The sequence below is a fragment of the Neodiprion virginianus genome, chromosome 5 (assembly GCF_021901495.1).
Source record: "Neodiprion virginianus isolate iyNeoVirg1 chromosome 5, iyNeoVirg1.1, whole genome shotgun sequence".
NCBI lineage: Eukaryota > Metazoa > Arthropoda > Insecta > Hymenoptera > Diprionidae > Neodiprion > Neodiprion virginianus.
The window spans coordinates 8200350-8216990 of record NC_060881.1 but is presented as its reverse complement, the minus strand read 5'-3'; the positions used below and the strand labels follow the sequence as shown (position 1 = coordinate 8216990).

Sequence of the window (16641 nt, the reverse complement as noted above, 5' to 3'; positions counted from 1 at the left end):
CTTGATTGTTTAAAAATTCTTAAACTATGTTGTACAGCGACGAGCTTCCAGTTTACATCAAGCGAAGTTATACCAAAGTACTGCTGGCAATTATTATAATTTATACTTATAACATCTTAGTGAAGATTACCGGCAGGAATATTTATGGAGGCACTACTAGTCGATGGTCCATCCTGTGGCCGTAATACTGTGCCATTGAGGGGCACAAGGTAGACCATATCGCCGTGAGACAATCCTGTTCCAAGGACTGTTTTGCTTCGAGAAGATACGAGTTCATCCTTGTGATTTTTTAGTTTATATAATCCAAAACTAAAGCTGTCCAAGTTAAATGTATCATGTACCTAAAACATGAGAATTGAATTGATGGTGACACCGTAAAGACAACATCATTAATCCAAGTACTTCTAAGCAAACTCTGATTCGCTGTATAATGTTTTCAATAACTAAATCGTGACCAGTTCTTTCCAAATCTGTTGTTATCATTGAATCACGCATTGCTTCGTCACTAGAATAGACAGTATTTAAAAAATATTTCAAGAACAATGACTAGAGAAAAATGTGTTATCTTTACCGACAATAGATGGCTCTCAGCTCAAGCATGATAAACTGTACGCACAAACTTGAGCCAGTGGTTTCACTTATTTTAAGTCACAAAGGCTAGCATTTACAGCGACAACTTGCAAAGAATTTGCGAGTAAAGAAAAATTATGAGAATAGCAATCTGCTCTTACAAATAACAAGCAGAAGTACAAAATACCTTATTATTAGTAATTTCTTTTGCAAAATAAATTGCCAAACAAGTCAAACCTTTTCAAAGAGATCACGGACTGTATCAGTCGGTCTCACTTCTATCCGTTTGGTGCCTTCGGGTGATTGAACTCTGAGAGTCTGAAAATTGAACGACAAAATAAGGGGTTGCATGAAAGTAATTAGCATCGCAGTGAAATAAATTAACAGTATTTTTTCCTTTTAGGTTAAAAAATGGAGGAAAATACTTTCGTTACTGTTCTTGAATATTTCAACGATGTATTATACATATATTACATGCATAGACATGTACGTATTATATTTTTCCCTATCATAGGTAACGACAAAGGCGCAAAACGCGGCGTGGGTCGGAGGGAATGAAAACGTTACGGCTAATAAATATCTACGGTTATCGGTATAGTGGGCGACTTAATTTGTCGGTTGTTTGAGTCATAGGTGACGGTGCGGATTCAAATAGACTTACAATTAGCGTTGATTTTGACATTTCGCCGGTATTCCAGAAGCATCAGCTGTTCGAGAGAGAGTTTCGAGCCCGCTGCCACAAGGCTTGCCTGTGTTAACAAAGCCCGATCAAAATCCCTAGTCAGCTGTGGAAAAACTGCCGAGTCAACCTTACGTGCCCATAACCTCTCTACGCTAAAGTATTACTACACGGTAAGTTTTGTACTTATAATTATCACTCGCGATCGCACATAACCAGTTACGTTACCCCCTTTATTTTATCGCCGTTCATCAGAGTCCACGATAATCGGTTAATATTCCTCTGCCTAACCGCGCGCAACAACTTTTTAAACGATAAATTGAGAGATATTTCACCCGAGTCGACGACTCGACTCTATTCTCGTCGTCAAGGAGCCACTGACACTCGCGTACCAGCCGCGTGCAGGCTCAATAAAAAGAGGAGGGCCCCGCTTCTTCTAGATGATCCGAATTTTCGTCGATAACTCTCGCCGTTTCACCCCATTTCTCATAGAAAATCATCACCAGCTGATATATTTTTCATTCTGCGAATCTGCATTCGCGTATTTTAGTCGATAGAGAGAAGGGAAAAAAAATCTCCGAGTTAATATTTAGGAATGGAATAGGATACGTCGATATACGTATAGTATGCGGTACAGTCTGGTCGAAAAATATTTGAAAACAAAAAACTGTGAAATATAATAAATTATCATGTTGAAGTTAGCAACATTGTCGTAACGGTTCATGTTAGCGAAAAACTGTTGTTTCGTGACCATGGTATAGTATAAAATTAGTAAACCTTGGCAAAACAAGATATAACTCTTATGATAAATATTAGTTTTTCAAGTTCGTGTTAAAATTGCGAAGTAGTGAAGTTTTCCACGATGTTCCGTTACGATAACGTTACCAACTTCAACCTCGTAATAAATTAGATTCCAAATCTGCGAACTGAAGTTAAACGATAAATTTGAAATTGATTGAAAAGATTATATATCCTCTCGACATCACGCATTAATGATAAAAACCCTATATCTATATTATTATTATCGCAACTTTCTATACCAAATCTATATTATCTTTTGTCCAATTTTCATTATTATCATTAATTAATCAAAAAATATTCTGACAAAACTGCATTGATAAGCAGAAAATGATAAACTTATGCTTCGTTGAAGAATATAATGAATTCTATGAGACATTTATATCAAGCATTCCCCAAGAAAAATTGCACGAAAGTGCAGCTGATAATCAGACGTTTCGACTCAAATTCGCGAGATTTCGTAAAAAAAAAAATTTTTTCTTCTTCGTCAGAGGAATATTCGTCTTTCGTCGAATTCAACTACATCAGTTTCAGTCGCACCTTCTAAATGGATGTTTAATTTCGTTTTCTCTCCTCGGACAGTTTTTCGATTAGACTGTACACCCGGTCCGATACATTCTTAAACAGGTTGCACTACACGTTGACTTGAGAATCTGTATACATAGTACGGCTATATTTATGTTACATCTACTCTGTGTATACATAGGCGGAAGCATAGACAACACATTGACACACACATGTATGCGCATTTGTGTGCAATGTTGTATGATCATTGCGTGCGTAATTATAATTGCATGTACGCATATTGTGTTATAAAAATAAACACATATAATATGAATAACAATCGATCAGTTTGGCAGTTAATTAATAGTTCATCTGGGTGTCAGGATGTGTCCGGCATTAACGAGTTACCTCTTTATTCTCTATACATCATTTCACATTTGGATTATAATCGTTGTTATTATTATTTTTGTTTTCACGTTGTGCTAGTGTTGTATAAAGCACGGTGTTTTAAGTTTAATACTGGCAAGTATAATAATATGATTAGTCAATGTTTTGAAATGAATTAACTGCGTAAAACAAATTGTCCTGTATTTCTATGCATCTCGCATTATCTGCGGTGCGTGATCATTAAGCTAAACACTTAGTAACCGCGAAATTTCGACTTTCGTACTTTTCCGTTATACCAAACACCCCTCATGCAAGTTACTAAATGTGACTTTACGTGTTTTTACCTCTCATGTCTTCTCGTTAAATATCCGATCCTTCGCAAGAAATTGGTTTAAAAAATGAAGTCCTAAACCACAGTGGAAATGAATGACGAAACCATTTCACGCGATCTTTTTTTTATCTCTGTTTCTATCGCTATGGCCGGAAAGAACTTCAAAGATTTCGTTACTGATCCAAAATATAAATTTCATCACTCGCCTACATCACACTATGACGTAGTTCATGAATGATTGTGTCATTACTCCTGCACGCAAACAACCTGTCAGCCAATTTTGCAAGCCGTATTGCGCTCGCTCAGGCGTTTATATACGTATACAATACCTCGTGACTTCTAGCTATACATATAACGCCATAAAATTCTTGTTACGATTCAACAGACATGTATCCGCCACGTGTCTAACTATCATTAATATACCGATGCGAAATAAGTGATCGACGTCAATATCGAAACTCAAAATTTGTAATTCGGTTAACAACATGAAACATGTTTGCTTACTTGAATCTAATTGAATAAAATTGAACTTTCGTCGTTTCCTTTATCCACATATAATTGAAATTACGCGATTGCGACAGAGAACATTTCCCGATATCCCATCCGCAGACGTAGGTGCGTATTATATTATATATATTAGTATTATGTGCAAGATTATACTTGTGACGCGTTTACTTTTCTTAAGAGAAAGACTTTTCTACGCGCAAGGTCACCCCAGTTTTTCCAATTCAAAATTCGAATCTACGCGTCGTTATAATAGCGAATTAGTGCGAAGCGGGAAGATCAAAGCCTGGTTTGCGATTGTAGTGGAATTATATCCCGATGATCGCTACCGTCATCGAGTGGCGCGTAGGTAACCCTTGTCTACAAGGAACAACGAAGAGGCGTATGTAGAGAGTGGAAAATACTAGGGATCTATTATTAGGGAGAGAAATGTAGGTAGGGAATCGGAGCGACGCTCTGTGCCCCAAGAATACCGTGGGTTGGCAGGTGGAAGTGTCGAGTGTGTAACCGCACCGTCCTTTACTTCGCAGCTTGGCTCTCCACCTTGTTATTTCTCTGGAAAGATGGTATTTGTCGGGTGGTACCGGTGGAGTGTGGTTGCCTTTCAAGCTCGCCCCGCGTCTTCGCGGCAACAGGTCTGCCGCCTGCGAACTGCACCGACTGGCTTCATCCGTTGCCAGGAGGGTCAGCGCACGCTCAGTCCCAAGACTATTCCTTAATTTTCACTGTACACCACCTGCACTCGGGGGTAGATACCATAAGAAACCGGACTTCCTCGCGCGCCATCACTGACACTATCATCGAGTGACAATCATTCTCAGGTCATCGTCATCATCGTCATCTTCGTCTCCTAATTCGTTAGAACTCGAATATTCACCGAACAAGGTATGTCACTCGATTGATTAATGACGGTGTCATTCTTTGTCGGTATTAAGATTGTTATCAAACATTGTACAAATTCTCTTACTTGTTTAAGATCGTGACTGAGGGGATTTTTACCATTTCAGAAACTGCGTCCAGTTATTCTGTACATATTCCTCTTTGTTTTATAATATAGATCATTGATCATACACCGGCTATACTTGACAGATCCATCTTCCCCAAATCCCGATTTACTCTTGTAACGGGATACTTTATCGATCGACTAGAGCACGCAGTTTCAAATTTTATAACTACCTCGCAATTTGTTGTATTTCGGTGTTTTTGAATGACAAATAATAGACTATGGATTGAATGTGGATTAAAGATACCGTAGTGTTCGATTTTAATGGAATTACAGTTCGTTCAAGTTTTACTCACAGACCTTGATAAATTAACTGCAAATCATTGCATGAAAAAAATATTGTGAATTCCGGCAGGCTTGTGTAGTGGGTAAAATGATGAAATGAGTGGAAACAAATATTTTTCACCTACCGCGACGCGATCTTTCCCGTATAAGTTATTTATTTGCTGCGCGAATTTGTGAAAACAATATTTTGGAACCGTACGACCACAAAGGCCTGGCAAAATTCCACGTTCAATTTGATTCCGGAATTTCATGCAACCTACGTAAACGTCATGTCTGAATCGTTATTTGAATTTTCGCTCGTTATGAGCGTACAAATAATTTGTGGCAACAAATTTTGCGAAATTTTTTGAAATGCGAAATAATATAGCTATACATTACGCGAGAAACTAGGATCGATTTATATAAGCTGGCGCTTTATTCGCAATGTGACGTAAAGGCCGAAGAAATTCGCGTACGCGTGCCATTTTCCGTAGTTTCTTTGATTCGATAAACAAGCTACGAGATGGTGTTACAACGCGGAAAAATTTGAACAACAAGCTTTTCTTAGTTACGAAAATCCGATTATTTTCAGAAAAAAAGAATATTCTATACGGAGTACATTGTTGGTGACGTAATAACGATTAAATACTGCTTTAAAGTGCAAATAATATCGCGAATTGCATATTGCATTTTACGATAGTGACGGGTGCATGTTATCTTGTCAGTTTTACCTTCCACGCACGTGGACGGTGAATTATAGTTACAAACAATGTTGGCATTCGATGGTGCCGCCAAACATGCAGTGCTTACAAAGCTTCTTTATCCTCTGGCACGGCATGCTCGCAATTAATTTTACTCCCTCTCAGCAATATTCACGCTTTTACTAAAATTGAAGTTCTGAATCTTAAAGTACGAGTTATGAATGTCCAGTTGATGTCTATCGACTTAAGAATCAGATTTAATTAAACGACGTGTTCGTAACTCGTAACATTGGAAAAGAAAAAGTAATTTTCGCTCCACAGGGATCACAAAGATATCAAGTAAAAGACCCGTGTCGCTTAAAAGTGAACCGAACATATGATCTTTCCGAAAATTTTTACAACTTGGCTTTCCTAGCCGTTTTCACTAAACAGTTAGTTGAATAAGTTGTATTTTTACTATTTTTATTTTACCACATTCGCCAGTAACTTACCTTATGCAAGGGAAAAATTCTCAGCACCACGTAATAAGTCGCGGTGAAAGCGGATAACTTTTTTCCAAGTGTGACATACATGAAATTGACAGGAAAAGATTCGACGAAAAAAAAACAATGCTAAAATTCTCGACTCGCCAGAATTGATCTTGGCCCAGATTTTACGTCCTAGAAAAAATGCTAAAAGAACCGAGCAATTAGAAAACTTGGACGACTTTCAATGATTTTGCGACGACAGGTTGCAAGTAGTTCAAACAATTAGACTAAACTTGTATGCATTCAAGGTCTACACATCCAGGTACTGGCAAAATGTAAAAGAGGAGGTCATTCTGTATAGTCAAATTTAAAAATAGCTCCGGACGTAAATTTTGACAAAAATTTAATTTATCTCAGCCGTGTTTCGTAATCGGTTCGAAAATTGTACAAATTCATTGTTGAACTGGTAGTTGAACATCAATCTGTATACTTACCCTGTTTTCATATCTTGACAGCAGCGATAAACGTATTTTATTTTTTTTGGAAATTGGCTAAATTCACTTGTAATACTTTACAAAACTATCTTACGAGCTTCGTAATAAGTAATACTGCGATAAATTTTCGAGGTGTGATAAAACATGACTTTTTAGCACCGCTGATTCTCCGATCTTATCTCTTTCGTTACAAGTTTCGATACTCATAAAAAATATCCGCATCGTTATAATATTTTTCTCATGTTTTCGCTCTTGCTTGGAAAAAGAAAACGCAACCCCGAAATTTCCTCCCTTCGTTCAGATTAGCAGTTTTTCTTCTGAAAGTTCACAATCGTTTTAAATTAAAATCAAAGCACCGATCAAGTTGGTCCACAAGAACCATTGAATTGAAAAATCGTCGTTGTTTATTTCTATGGGAGTAAAAGTATTTTTTTCTGATAGATAAACTAAAACGAGTTTCCAAATGTCAAAACTTTTATTTATTAGTTTGAACAATCATGCTGGCCATATTTCAATAACAGCATATTACACCTATCATATTATGTACGCCCTGATTTCATTGTCTGTAAAACAAAGCCTTGCGTAGAAATGCGATGAAATAAACTGATCTAATTTTTGTTCAATAAAATTGCAGGCAGACAATATGGATGATTCCGAGGAAGTCGGTACAATCGTTGAACTGTACATCTACGATCTGACGAAAGGAATGGCTGCTGTGATGGCACAAATGCTGATAGGTAAGAAACTCTTGTAATTTCAATTGCTAAAAATCGACACAGACAATGGAGATTGTGCTTCGATTAACGGCCACTTATCGTCGCAATTTATCATCGCTCTACTTAGGCAATACTTGTTCTCAAAATACTTGCCAAATTTGTTGATAATTTTAGATATTTCGAGTATACCAAGCACCAAGCATTGATGTTATATAAATAAAATTTACCGTTGGATTAAAATAGGCGGTAGCGGCATTCCGCATACTCCTCCTCCGATCATAGGGTTACGTGTTGTATACATACATACCATGAATTATATTTTGACGCGACATGAGTCGTTAGTCATAAATAATTTTATGGATGTACGACATTCCTATCGCGTCGTTAAAACAAACTCTATTCACACGTACTTATATATAGTGGAATAAGTTTCTTTCTTTCTCTGGAGTGTCACGCATGATTGTAACTCATCTTACACTCGGCCACCTTCTTGCTGAGAAATATTTTCGCCAATATTTTCATACGTGAAATTTCTGATCGAAAGTTACCTCGCGTTCAAGTTGTATCGCAAAAAATTTTCTGATGTTTCTAAATGGTACCAAGAAAGTTTCGAAATTAGTTTATCGGTTATCAGTTGTCGGTAATTGGTGACAATCACGTAGAAATGATCCATTTAAAAACAAAATTGATCTTTGAATCAGTTTCAACTACAGTGACCGTAACAAATTTTTGAGAAAGAAGCCTGTACTGAACAGTCGCGTCGGTGATAATTTTGATTGAAACAAAAATGTCCACCATTAGTTTAATCATTCATAATTTTTTTTTCTCCTATTTAACTAATAATTTAAAATCAGTTTCAAACAGGCTGAATCTTCGAAGTCTCTATTAATGATCCTTGCAGATCGTTACGATGAAAATCTTGAAGTTTATTGTTACACACCGGTTGGAATATATTTTTAAGAGATGATTATTTTCCAACGTACGTTAGAGTTCATTCCACGATGAGTGATCTGTTAGCCAACAATCGGTGTTCGAGGAACGTTTCATCTCTGTCCGTAAGCACATAGATCAGCTGCAGCTAAATATATATGTATAGTTATACTGCGTAAAGGGGTTAGAGCTTGCAGGTCGTAAGATTTCTGGCAACGGTTTGACCTCATCGTAAGTAATTTTCTTCTAAAACTAGCTGGAAGCTGCGGGAGGCATCTTCCTGGTTATATTTATCCCCTGTGACTGGGGAACAGGTTGGGTCACAGACCTCGCGTCCCACTGTCCGATGCAGAGAAGAAGCTGCATTTATCCGTAACTGTAGCAGCGGCACCCGCGGGATGAAATGGTCGGACGTGGCGAACACCACCATACATAAATACGTATACATGCAGTCTCTATACATATTCGGATCGTATATTTATACATGTATTATACGCTGCAGACCTCTCGTCGAGTCTATCTAGTTACGCAATGATTACCCCCCATTTATTATACAACCGCAGCTGGAGGAAATCAGGGATTCGGTACACACGCAACTTCATAAGTTTGATTGCCGGTGTCGCATCTTGCCGATTTGAAAATTGTTGGAAGTTATATGCGTTTGTAAATTTCGAAACGGGGAAAAAATATAAGTTATCCATTTTGAAAGGTAGACTTTCATCCTGAAATACTCGACGCAACAAGGATCGATGACTTTACGAAGAAATCAGACGACGATCCTAAGATAAATTTACATTTGTTTCTTGAATACTGGACGGGACAACTATGCGCAGTAAACAAATTCGACGCATGTGTTCGACTTATACGCGTTTTCCTAATTCTGTGGTATTTTTTGCAGGACTTTCATGCCAAATCTATAAATTATACTCGCGAAAACAGACTAACGTACGCTACGCCCATCTTTACCGCGTCATCGGAACATATATGTTCATACACGATTTACGCTGCGCAGAAATATTTTAGATCGACGGATATTATTTTATGTAGTTTGCATCGCTCAACGTATGACGAATGTATCATTTTTAACGAAAGTTTAGACTTCTCTGAACCGTTTTTCGTCACTAACAAATACTCGTATCAAATTTCAATTATCACTTTTTTTCTTTTCAGGAAGGAACCTTGAGGGGATCTGGCATACAGCTATAGTGGCCTACGGACGCGAGTACTTTTTCGGGCCAACTGGCATTCAAAGCGTTCGTCCGGTAAGAGATTGAAAAAAATTAATTCATTTTGAAATTTGAGACGTTAAATGTGTAATACATAGGTATATCTACTTGTACCGTTGTACCATTGTCCGAAGTCAAATTAGGTCGGCGTCTCATACATTTGTTTGAAAATGGGAAGTATCGACGTTGTTCAATTTTGCAGTTATTAGAAACACTCGAAACTTGATATTACTTCTGATCTAAAACGTGGTCGACAAGACGCTTGGACAAAAGTCGCGAAAAGGACCGTAGAGTCAAGCATGGCGTCCATGAGTTTCTCCGTTCGCACCTCACAACACAGTTGAATCGTTATTAGAATAAAACTATAAAATGTCCACGATTTCAATCGTGCAGGTGTCAAAAAAGTCGGAAAGCTCTAAACCGTCGTTAAACTAAAGCGTGGTAAACAGAAATACGGTATTAAAATCGCGAGGTGGTAGTTCAATTCCAACATGGCGCCCATAAAAGCCTACCGTCATATTTTTTCTAAGTATAAATTGCAATACACGTATAGAATAAGCAAAAGCATAAGGAAATAATAGGAATATCGTGACACGAGTAGAAAATAGAGTTTGAGAGAAGTGGAATATGCGAATCGAGTTGAAAGCTGGAAAAATCGCTAGCGTTAGCATAATAGTAGAGGTACGTCATGGTTTCGCCGTCGGTGAGTCCGGGGCTTGGCTATACGATACACTAGGCATACCGGGACTAAATTTGGTCCGAGGACAACTAAAAATATCTCCAGGTTCGTAGGGGCACTCTCTCGGCTCTCTCGACGACTCTCTTAGCTCTTTCCCGAGACCATCATACTCGTATGTACTTTCCTGCCCGGTCTCTCTTCGCGGGCGAAAGCTGTCGCCGGTAAGTCTGCCTCCTCGTGCATATCCTCTTCGTCTCCTCGTCTCATCTTCGTCTCTGCCCTGACCTGCCCCTGCCACCGCTTCGTCGAGCTCTATTAATTACTGGGGTATATATTCGTTACGTCATAGCGAACAGCGCGAAACGCGTAGTGAAGTGAATTATACCGTACCTACTACGTGTCTACGTGTGTGAGTACAAGTGCGCGCGAAGTGCGGACCCAGATTCTCGTTTTTTTCACAGAAAAGTGCATGTATACATCATAGCACACCTTTTGCCACAAGTTAAAAATTGTTCTTTTCATTTATGATTCAAACATATTCCTTCTGTTACACATACGTGTTCCTTTTTCCTCACAAATTACGGTATATTACATTACAGATAGAACTAGCATTCAAACAATTGTATCGCGTGTGACAAACTGAAAAATACATTATCGGAAACATCTCCTATAAAAACAAAAAAAAATTGTTACCGGTCATTTTTTATTTATTTTGTTTTATTTTTTTATTAGTATTTTCCAATTTAAATCTCATTTTTTTCTACTCGATTTTAACTCCGGTTCGCATTTCTACCCCGTTTATGGGGTTTGTTAATTTTCAATTATTGGATTGAAACCCAGATAGTGTGAAATTTGTATAAAAGCTGACTTGAAGAATGGGTCACGTCAAACTATAGATTTGAAATTTCATACTTTTTCCATTCGAAATTTTGTTGCGGCATGCTAAAAAAAAGGATGTGCAAATGAATTTGTGTTGCGTTTTTATCCTCCAGTCAGTTGTTTTAGTTTCATTTTCCGCTTCTCAACCGACGCCGATCAATCGACCTATCGACCTTCGATTGATTCGACGCGCGAAAAAGACGCGAAAATCTTTCGAACGTATCTAACGTAATTTTGTGATAATAAATTTGAAATAATAACATTTTTTTTTTGTAAGTGACATTAAATGCGTTCGAGAGCTTTCTTCGTTGAGATACATTTTTTTTTTTTTATATATATAAACGCTGTTGATCACAAGTTATTTTTAACCGTTACTCATGTGACAAATTTTTCTAGAGCAGAGAAATTGAAGAAACGACCGTTTGAAATTTCAAAAATCGAGATGTTTTTTTCAAATGTTGTTCTTTCGAAAAATTTTTGCATGCATTATTTTTAATTAAATGGAAACGAGTTTATTAGCTCAATACAATTTTGATGCCAAACTTTCAAATATTTGTAATCTTACATTGGTAGTGTCGATCAAAAACATCACCTCTCAAGATATAATATAAAATAAGAAACGAGGATAACGGAATTGATTTCTTATAACAAATCGTATTACATCTTGTTGGCAACTGGCACTTGCGTCATGTAATGTGCTAATTAATGCATCAAGCTGATGGACCTTAAGATGCCACATAATTACTAAGGAATTTTACACATCCGTATATTTTGAACTAGGCTTATAGGCAATTACCACAGCCGATGCGCAGCAGATTGGTACACTGCCCACTCTTCTAATTATAGTCATCTTATTCATTGGATGATGTACCTCCCTCGCCTCTATCTAGCGTACCTTATAACTTGGGTGCTCGAATCTGTACAGTGCTGTATGAATAATAATACGAATAGATATGATAATAAAATATAAATTCAATTATATTTTTGGTATATTCTATTCAGACGTGTTTTTCGTTTTTTTTTTCTACAGGGTGGAACTGAACTCGGTGAGCCATTGAAGGTGGAGAAAGTTGGTGACACCTATCTTCCGTATTCAGTGTTCCTTGAATACATCAACGGTCTTGGTACCTCGAAATTTGCGTGAGTAATAAGCGTCTTGTTCAAATAAATTTTTCTCTGTGCTTTAAAAGAAGTATTATTGTACACTCTTGTGCTTTGTCAACCGTACTTACACACATGGCTGTTCGTTGATTCTCTTAGACCCGGGACTTACGACCTGTTCAAACACAACTGCAACTGTTTTACTGACGAAGTGAGCAACTTTTTGGTCGGAAAAGGCATCCCTAAGTACATTCTTGATCTACCGGAAGAAATACTTAGCACGTAAGTTTAAGGTTCAAACACCGATGTGAATATCTAATAATATTAAATTCAAATCTAATAATAATAAAATAAAATTCTTGTATTCTAGTAAAATATGATTAATTACAGCTGAAACATATTTTTTAGGCCAATAGGACAAGCTCTGCGACCGTTGATCGACACGTTAAGTAACGGAGCTAGTTCAGGCTTTTCAAGTGGTCAAAGATTCGTCGAACCTAGAATTCATCGAGAGGAGTCACCTGATTTTCAACGCCTGAATTCAGCTATCGAGGAAGCTAGGTCTGATCGTTTTTCTCAAAGAAAATAGCTTTTCAATAATTCATGCTTGTTATGTGGTGTGATGATAAATAATTCTCTATTTTAAGGGTGATTTGTAGCCAACTAACAACGTAATTTGCTTTAGTGTCACAGCTTTCATTGAACTCTACTATTGAACAGAAAAACAAGGTTGAAGAAATACATCCAGAAATTTACAAATATCAAATCTCTCTTATGCTTCTCAATTTTCAGCGTGCTTCTCTGCTTTATACTTTCTCAGCCTTCGGTATAGTAGGACTTGTTTTGTGTGAAATTCTTGGTGAGATCTCTTAGCAGTTGGCTATGCTTGCCTGCAAATCATTGTAGCCTTCACAACTGACGCAAGTCGTCAGAGATAGGGCTGCGAAATAAGGGTTGTTGACTGTATTAAAGTTAACACTAGTCAAGTTCTATGGAACTGCACACCTGATTTCTTTTCTGCAGTTTAACACAGATAATATATACTCTGAAATAAATATTATATACATGAATGTGCCACATGGCTTGCTTTTATTCCTGGCATACCTATTTCCCAATATACTATGAGTGTGATAATATTATGCTTGTAATATTGGCTTAAGAAATTTAATTGTCATTGTTTATCTTTCAATGCCACGGGGAAAAACATCTACAAGCGTAATTTGATGACGACATTACTGTTGAACATTATTTGTACTACTTAAATCTCGATCAAGTATCGTTAACGCATGTTTTACCTGGAATTTTGATTTTTAGATTGAATTCAATAGCTTTGGAAGAAAGGAGGAACGTAATCAACGAGAAGTTAGCAAAGAAAGAGCGAAAGAAAAAAAAGAAGAAGAAGGAGAAGAAAGATAAGAGCAGCAGCGGTAGCGGAAGCAATAGCACTGAACCAAGCAGCTACAACGCAGCGATGGCAGAAAGTGAGAGTATGTCCCCATAGAACACAAATTACACTAATTAACGGTAACTCATGAATGATGAAGATAATAGTATAGATCAATCGTTGCGATCTGTATTATCTCATCTTCTTATAATACTACTAATAAAGCTCCATATCAGTATTCCCATCAGAACAATACATGCACACAATGGTGTTTCACAATTTTATATACTAGTGAGTTTTTTTCATATTAAACAAGAAGAGAAAAATTGAGTATTAACTTTAATCACGTATTAAGGAAAATTTCATTTTGTTTTCAGGTGTAATTAGCGAAATACAATCTACCAATGGCGACGCCGGTGCGGAAATGTTACCGTCGGACAGAGTGTTACAAATGGAAGCAGACGAACGACGTGACATTGAAGAAAAAAAACGCCAACGTGATCCTCCTGTAGTTTTCAAAGATACCGTAGACGCGAGGGTTGACTTTGACGCTTTGGTCGGCCTGGTTGATGGTAAACTAAACGAAGCTGAACAGAAGAGCCTAGAGGAACTTCACCAGTACGTGCTGGAAGATGAAGGCTCTTGGGCGCTGGGAGATAACTTCCTGAATTTCATAGGTTTCTATTTTCTATCACAGACCGTACAGAAGGTGAAGTGCATCATTTTTTCTCACCTCTAATGTGATTATTTCTCATTAACAGGACGTTTGCTCTACGATAAATCCCTCGATGCAGCAGTTAGAGTGCGTCTTTTGAACGTACTGGCAGTTGCAGCTCTGAAAGACGATGTCATTTTGCTTTTACACCAAGATCGTAGAGAACATATTCTGATGAATTATGCTTTTGACATTGATCGTCACCCACACGAAGAACAACTTTCCTTATCACTATTTGTAAGTAAACATCCTGGTGGTGTAGTATTTAAATATTTAAATAATCGCGCCCAAAATCAACATGATATCCGAAGGGAGAGTAACACTACAGTAAGATATGTAACGTATATATTTCCAGATGGCAAATATGTTTGAAAATCTAAGCAGTTCCGAGTGGCTCTTGTACATTTCTGAATGGCCCTATCAGAACCAGAACATCAGCAATATCAGAGTGACAACGAAAGTCGCTGTACATTCGCTTCTCTCCGAAACACCCGAATTACAAGAACGAGGCGCAGCAATCATTCACAACCTTGCTTGCAAGGAGGTAAAAACTGTGGTCTGTATCCTATATCCAGCTTATCAATTAACTTTTTTCATCTTTTACTTACAGCTGTTAACTATGTGCCTGACATTATTAAAAAGAAGTTATGCAAATTTCACTTTTCTTTGCATGTTTATTGCTTTGTGTAATAATTTCCTATCTCTTATCGATGGTTACGTGGTGATTTGACATAACGTAAACGACTTATTTACATTCTTGACATTCACGGAATAATGACTTGCAACTCTATTATAAAAGTCAGTCGATAAATCACCATTATAGGACAAGCCTATGTACGAGTTCTTCAGAACTTCCTTATTATGGAAACAAAGCTTTTGAACGAACGTTAGGCACATGATAAGATTCATTTTACTTGCGTCTTTTTGTGTAATACAACTATCAGACAAAATTTGCATCGAACAATTTGTTTCTATACGTAGCAGTAGGTAACAAAATTCAAAACAGAAACAATGAATGGTTGTTCAACGGATTGTCACTAACATTTCAACATGCGAAAATTATCAAGCTCTCGTAGCAACTGCAGTTGAGAACAGAGTTCTCATTGTATAATGTTCTCGTCTGTAACATGTATAGATTGTTGTAGCTACAGCCTGAGATACTACTGGATAGAAGTGCTGCCTTATTTCCTGCAGCTTTGGCCTATTATTTGTCTAAACTGATGAGCTATTAAAACTGCTTTGGGTATAGAGTTTCCTACAAAATTTATTCAAGTTAACTGGCATGCTTGCAATATGAATTCAATGGCTTATGGGTACCAGCAATTATTATACCTTACTATGTAAAGCAATAAATGATAATACGTTTATTGGTGTTAATTAAATTCAGCTGCATAAAATCAAAATTCGAACAGATACTTCTGCAGGTATTGGATATTTTTTTCAGAAAATGAACAAAAGCAAAAATCTTCGGCAACTTTTACCAAAAGGCAGCATTTCTAAGGTACAGCTGTTAAAGTCCCTTCTGTAAATAAGTTTATTTGTAAGACAAAATATCAACACAATGTACACAGAATTGAATACTTGCAAATTGCCAACGTATGTTCATTCTTAATTTTCAAATAGACATTGACTCGAACTGTAATGTGAATTTGAACAGCCTTTCATTACTTCCAGTTTTCCTGTTATACCAAATTTGGTTTATATTACATATAGAATTCGTGCTACACATTTGGTACCAAGGAACACTGCGAATCCATTTCAGCACAATTTTTAAAAAACTGGCTCAGGCACCCAATACTTTTGCCGTTCTTATGAACTCTCTCAATTTAGGTGTTCGATGACGTCGCCGTTGAGCTGACAATGGCACTTCTACAGTACTTCAACAGCAATCCATCCGAGGAGCAATTATTCCGTTGTATGAAAGCACTGGCTCGCTTTACGCAAATCAGCGGACAGGAAGTACCGCAGCTAATTCAAATGATTGGTCCGGAACCGAACAAGTTTCGCGGGGTCTCTCAAAGGGTGGACGAACTAATAGACCAAGTCAATAAGAAACTGCGTTAAACTTGTTATAAATTGAAAAAAATATATAATATAATTTGGATATATATTAAATTATGGTTCTTCAAATGATACTATTAGTTAAAAGGAACGCCCTGGAATTAACAGGTCGTCATTTTAAACCAATTATTATAATAATAAATTAACTGATATCAATTACACGGTTGTATATTAGATAAAAAAAAAAAAAAAAAAACTCAATGCGAGAAAAAGCACAACAAAGCTGAAGTTACGTATTTACCTACAAA

At 37.1% G+C, this 16641-nt stretch overlaps 2 protein-coding genes across 11 annotated transcripts in view; one reads left to right on the top strand and one right to left on the bottom strand.

The window, feature by feature from the left end:
* The window catches only part of LOC124305425 (nuclear protein localization protein 4 homolog), a 16694-nt gene extending 13393 nt beyond the window's left edge, over positions 1–3301 (bottom strand). For 5 of the 6 annotated variants that reach the window (XM_046764853.1, XM_046764851.1, XM_046764852.1 and 2 more), the window contains exons 1-3: positions 1232–1355; positions 808–888; positions 131–341 (exon numbers count right to left, since the gene is read on the bottom strand). In XM_046764853.1, coding sequence (XP_046620809.1) covers positions 131–341; positions 808–888; positions 1232–1252 — 313 coding nt within the window. In that variant the 5' untranslated portion in view covers positions 1253–1355. Of the gene's footprint in view, positions 1–130; positions 342–807; positions 889–1231; positions 1356–3282 lie in introns of those variants that run through there. The other variant, XM_046764856.1, reaches the window with a different exon arrangement.
* LOC124305428 (uncharacterized) lies at positions 1292–16641 on the top strand. Of its 5 annotated transcripts, none has more exons than XM_046764861.1 (12): positions 1292–1422; positions 7337–7439; positions 9519–9610; positions 12163–12272; positions 12393–12515; positions 12642–12794; positions 13548–13720; positions 13995–14294; positions 14379–14569; positions 14688–14876; positions 15777–15833; positions 16163–16641. In XM_046764861.1, exons 2-12 carry the CDS (start codon positions 7346–7348, stop codon positions 16394–16396), a joined length of 1716 nt encoding a protein of 571 aa, XP_046620817.1. In that variant the 5' UTR covers positions 1292–1422; positions 7337–7345; the 3' UTR covers positions 16397–16641. The 5 variants fall into 5 exon arrangements, with proteins under 5 accessions (XP_046620817.1, XP_046620818.1, XP_046620815.1 ...); XM_046764862.1 differs by lacking the exon at positions 1292–1422 and adding an exon at positions 4293–4658 and having other exon boundaries at positions 13548–13714; XM_046764859.1 differs by lacking the exon at positions 1292–1422 and adding an exon at positions 4294–4658.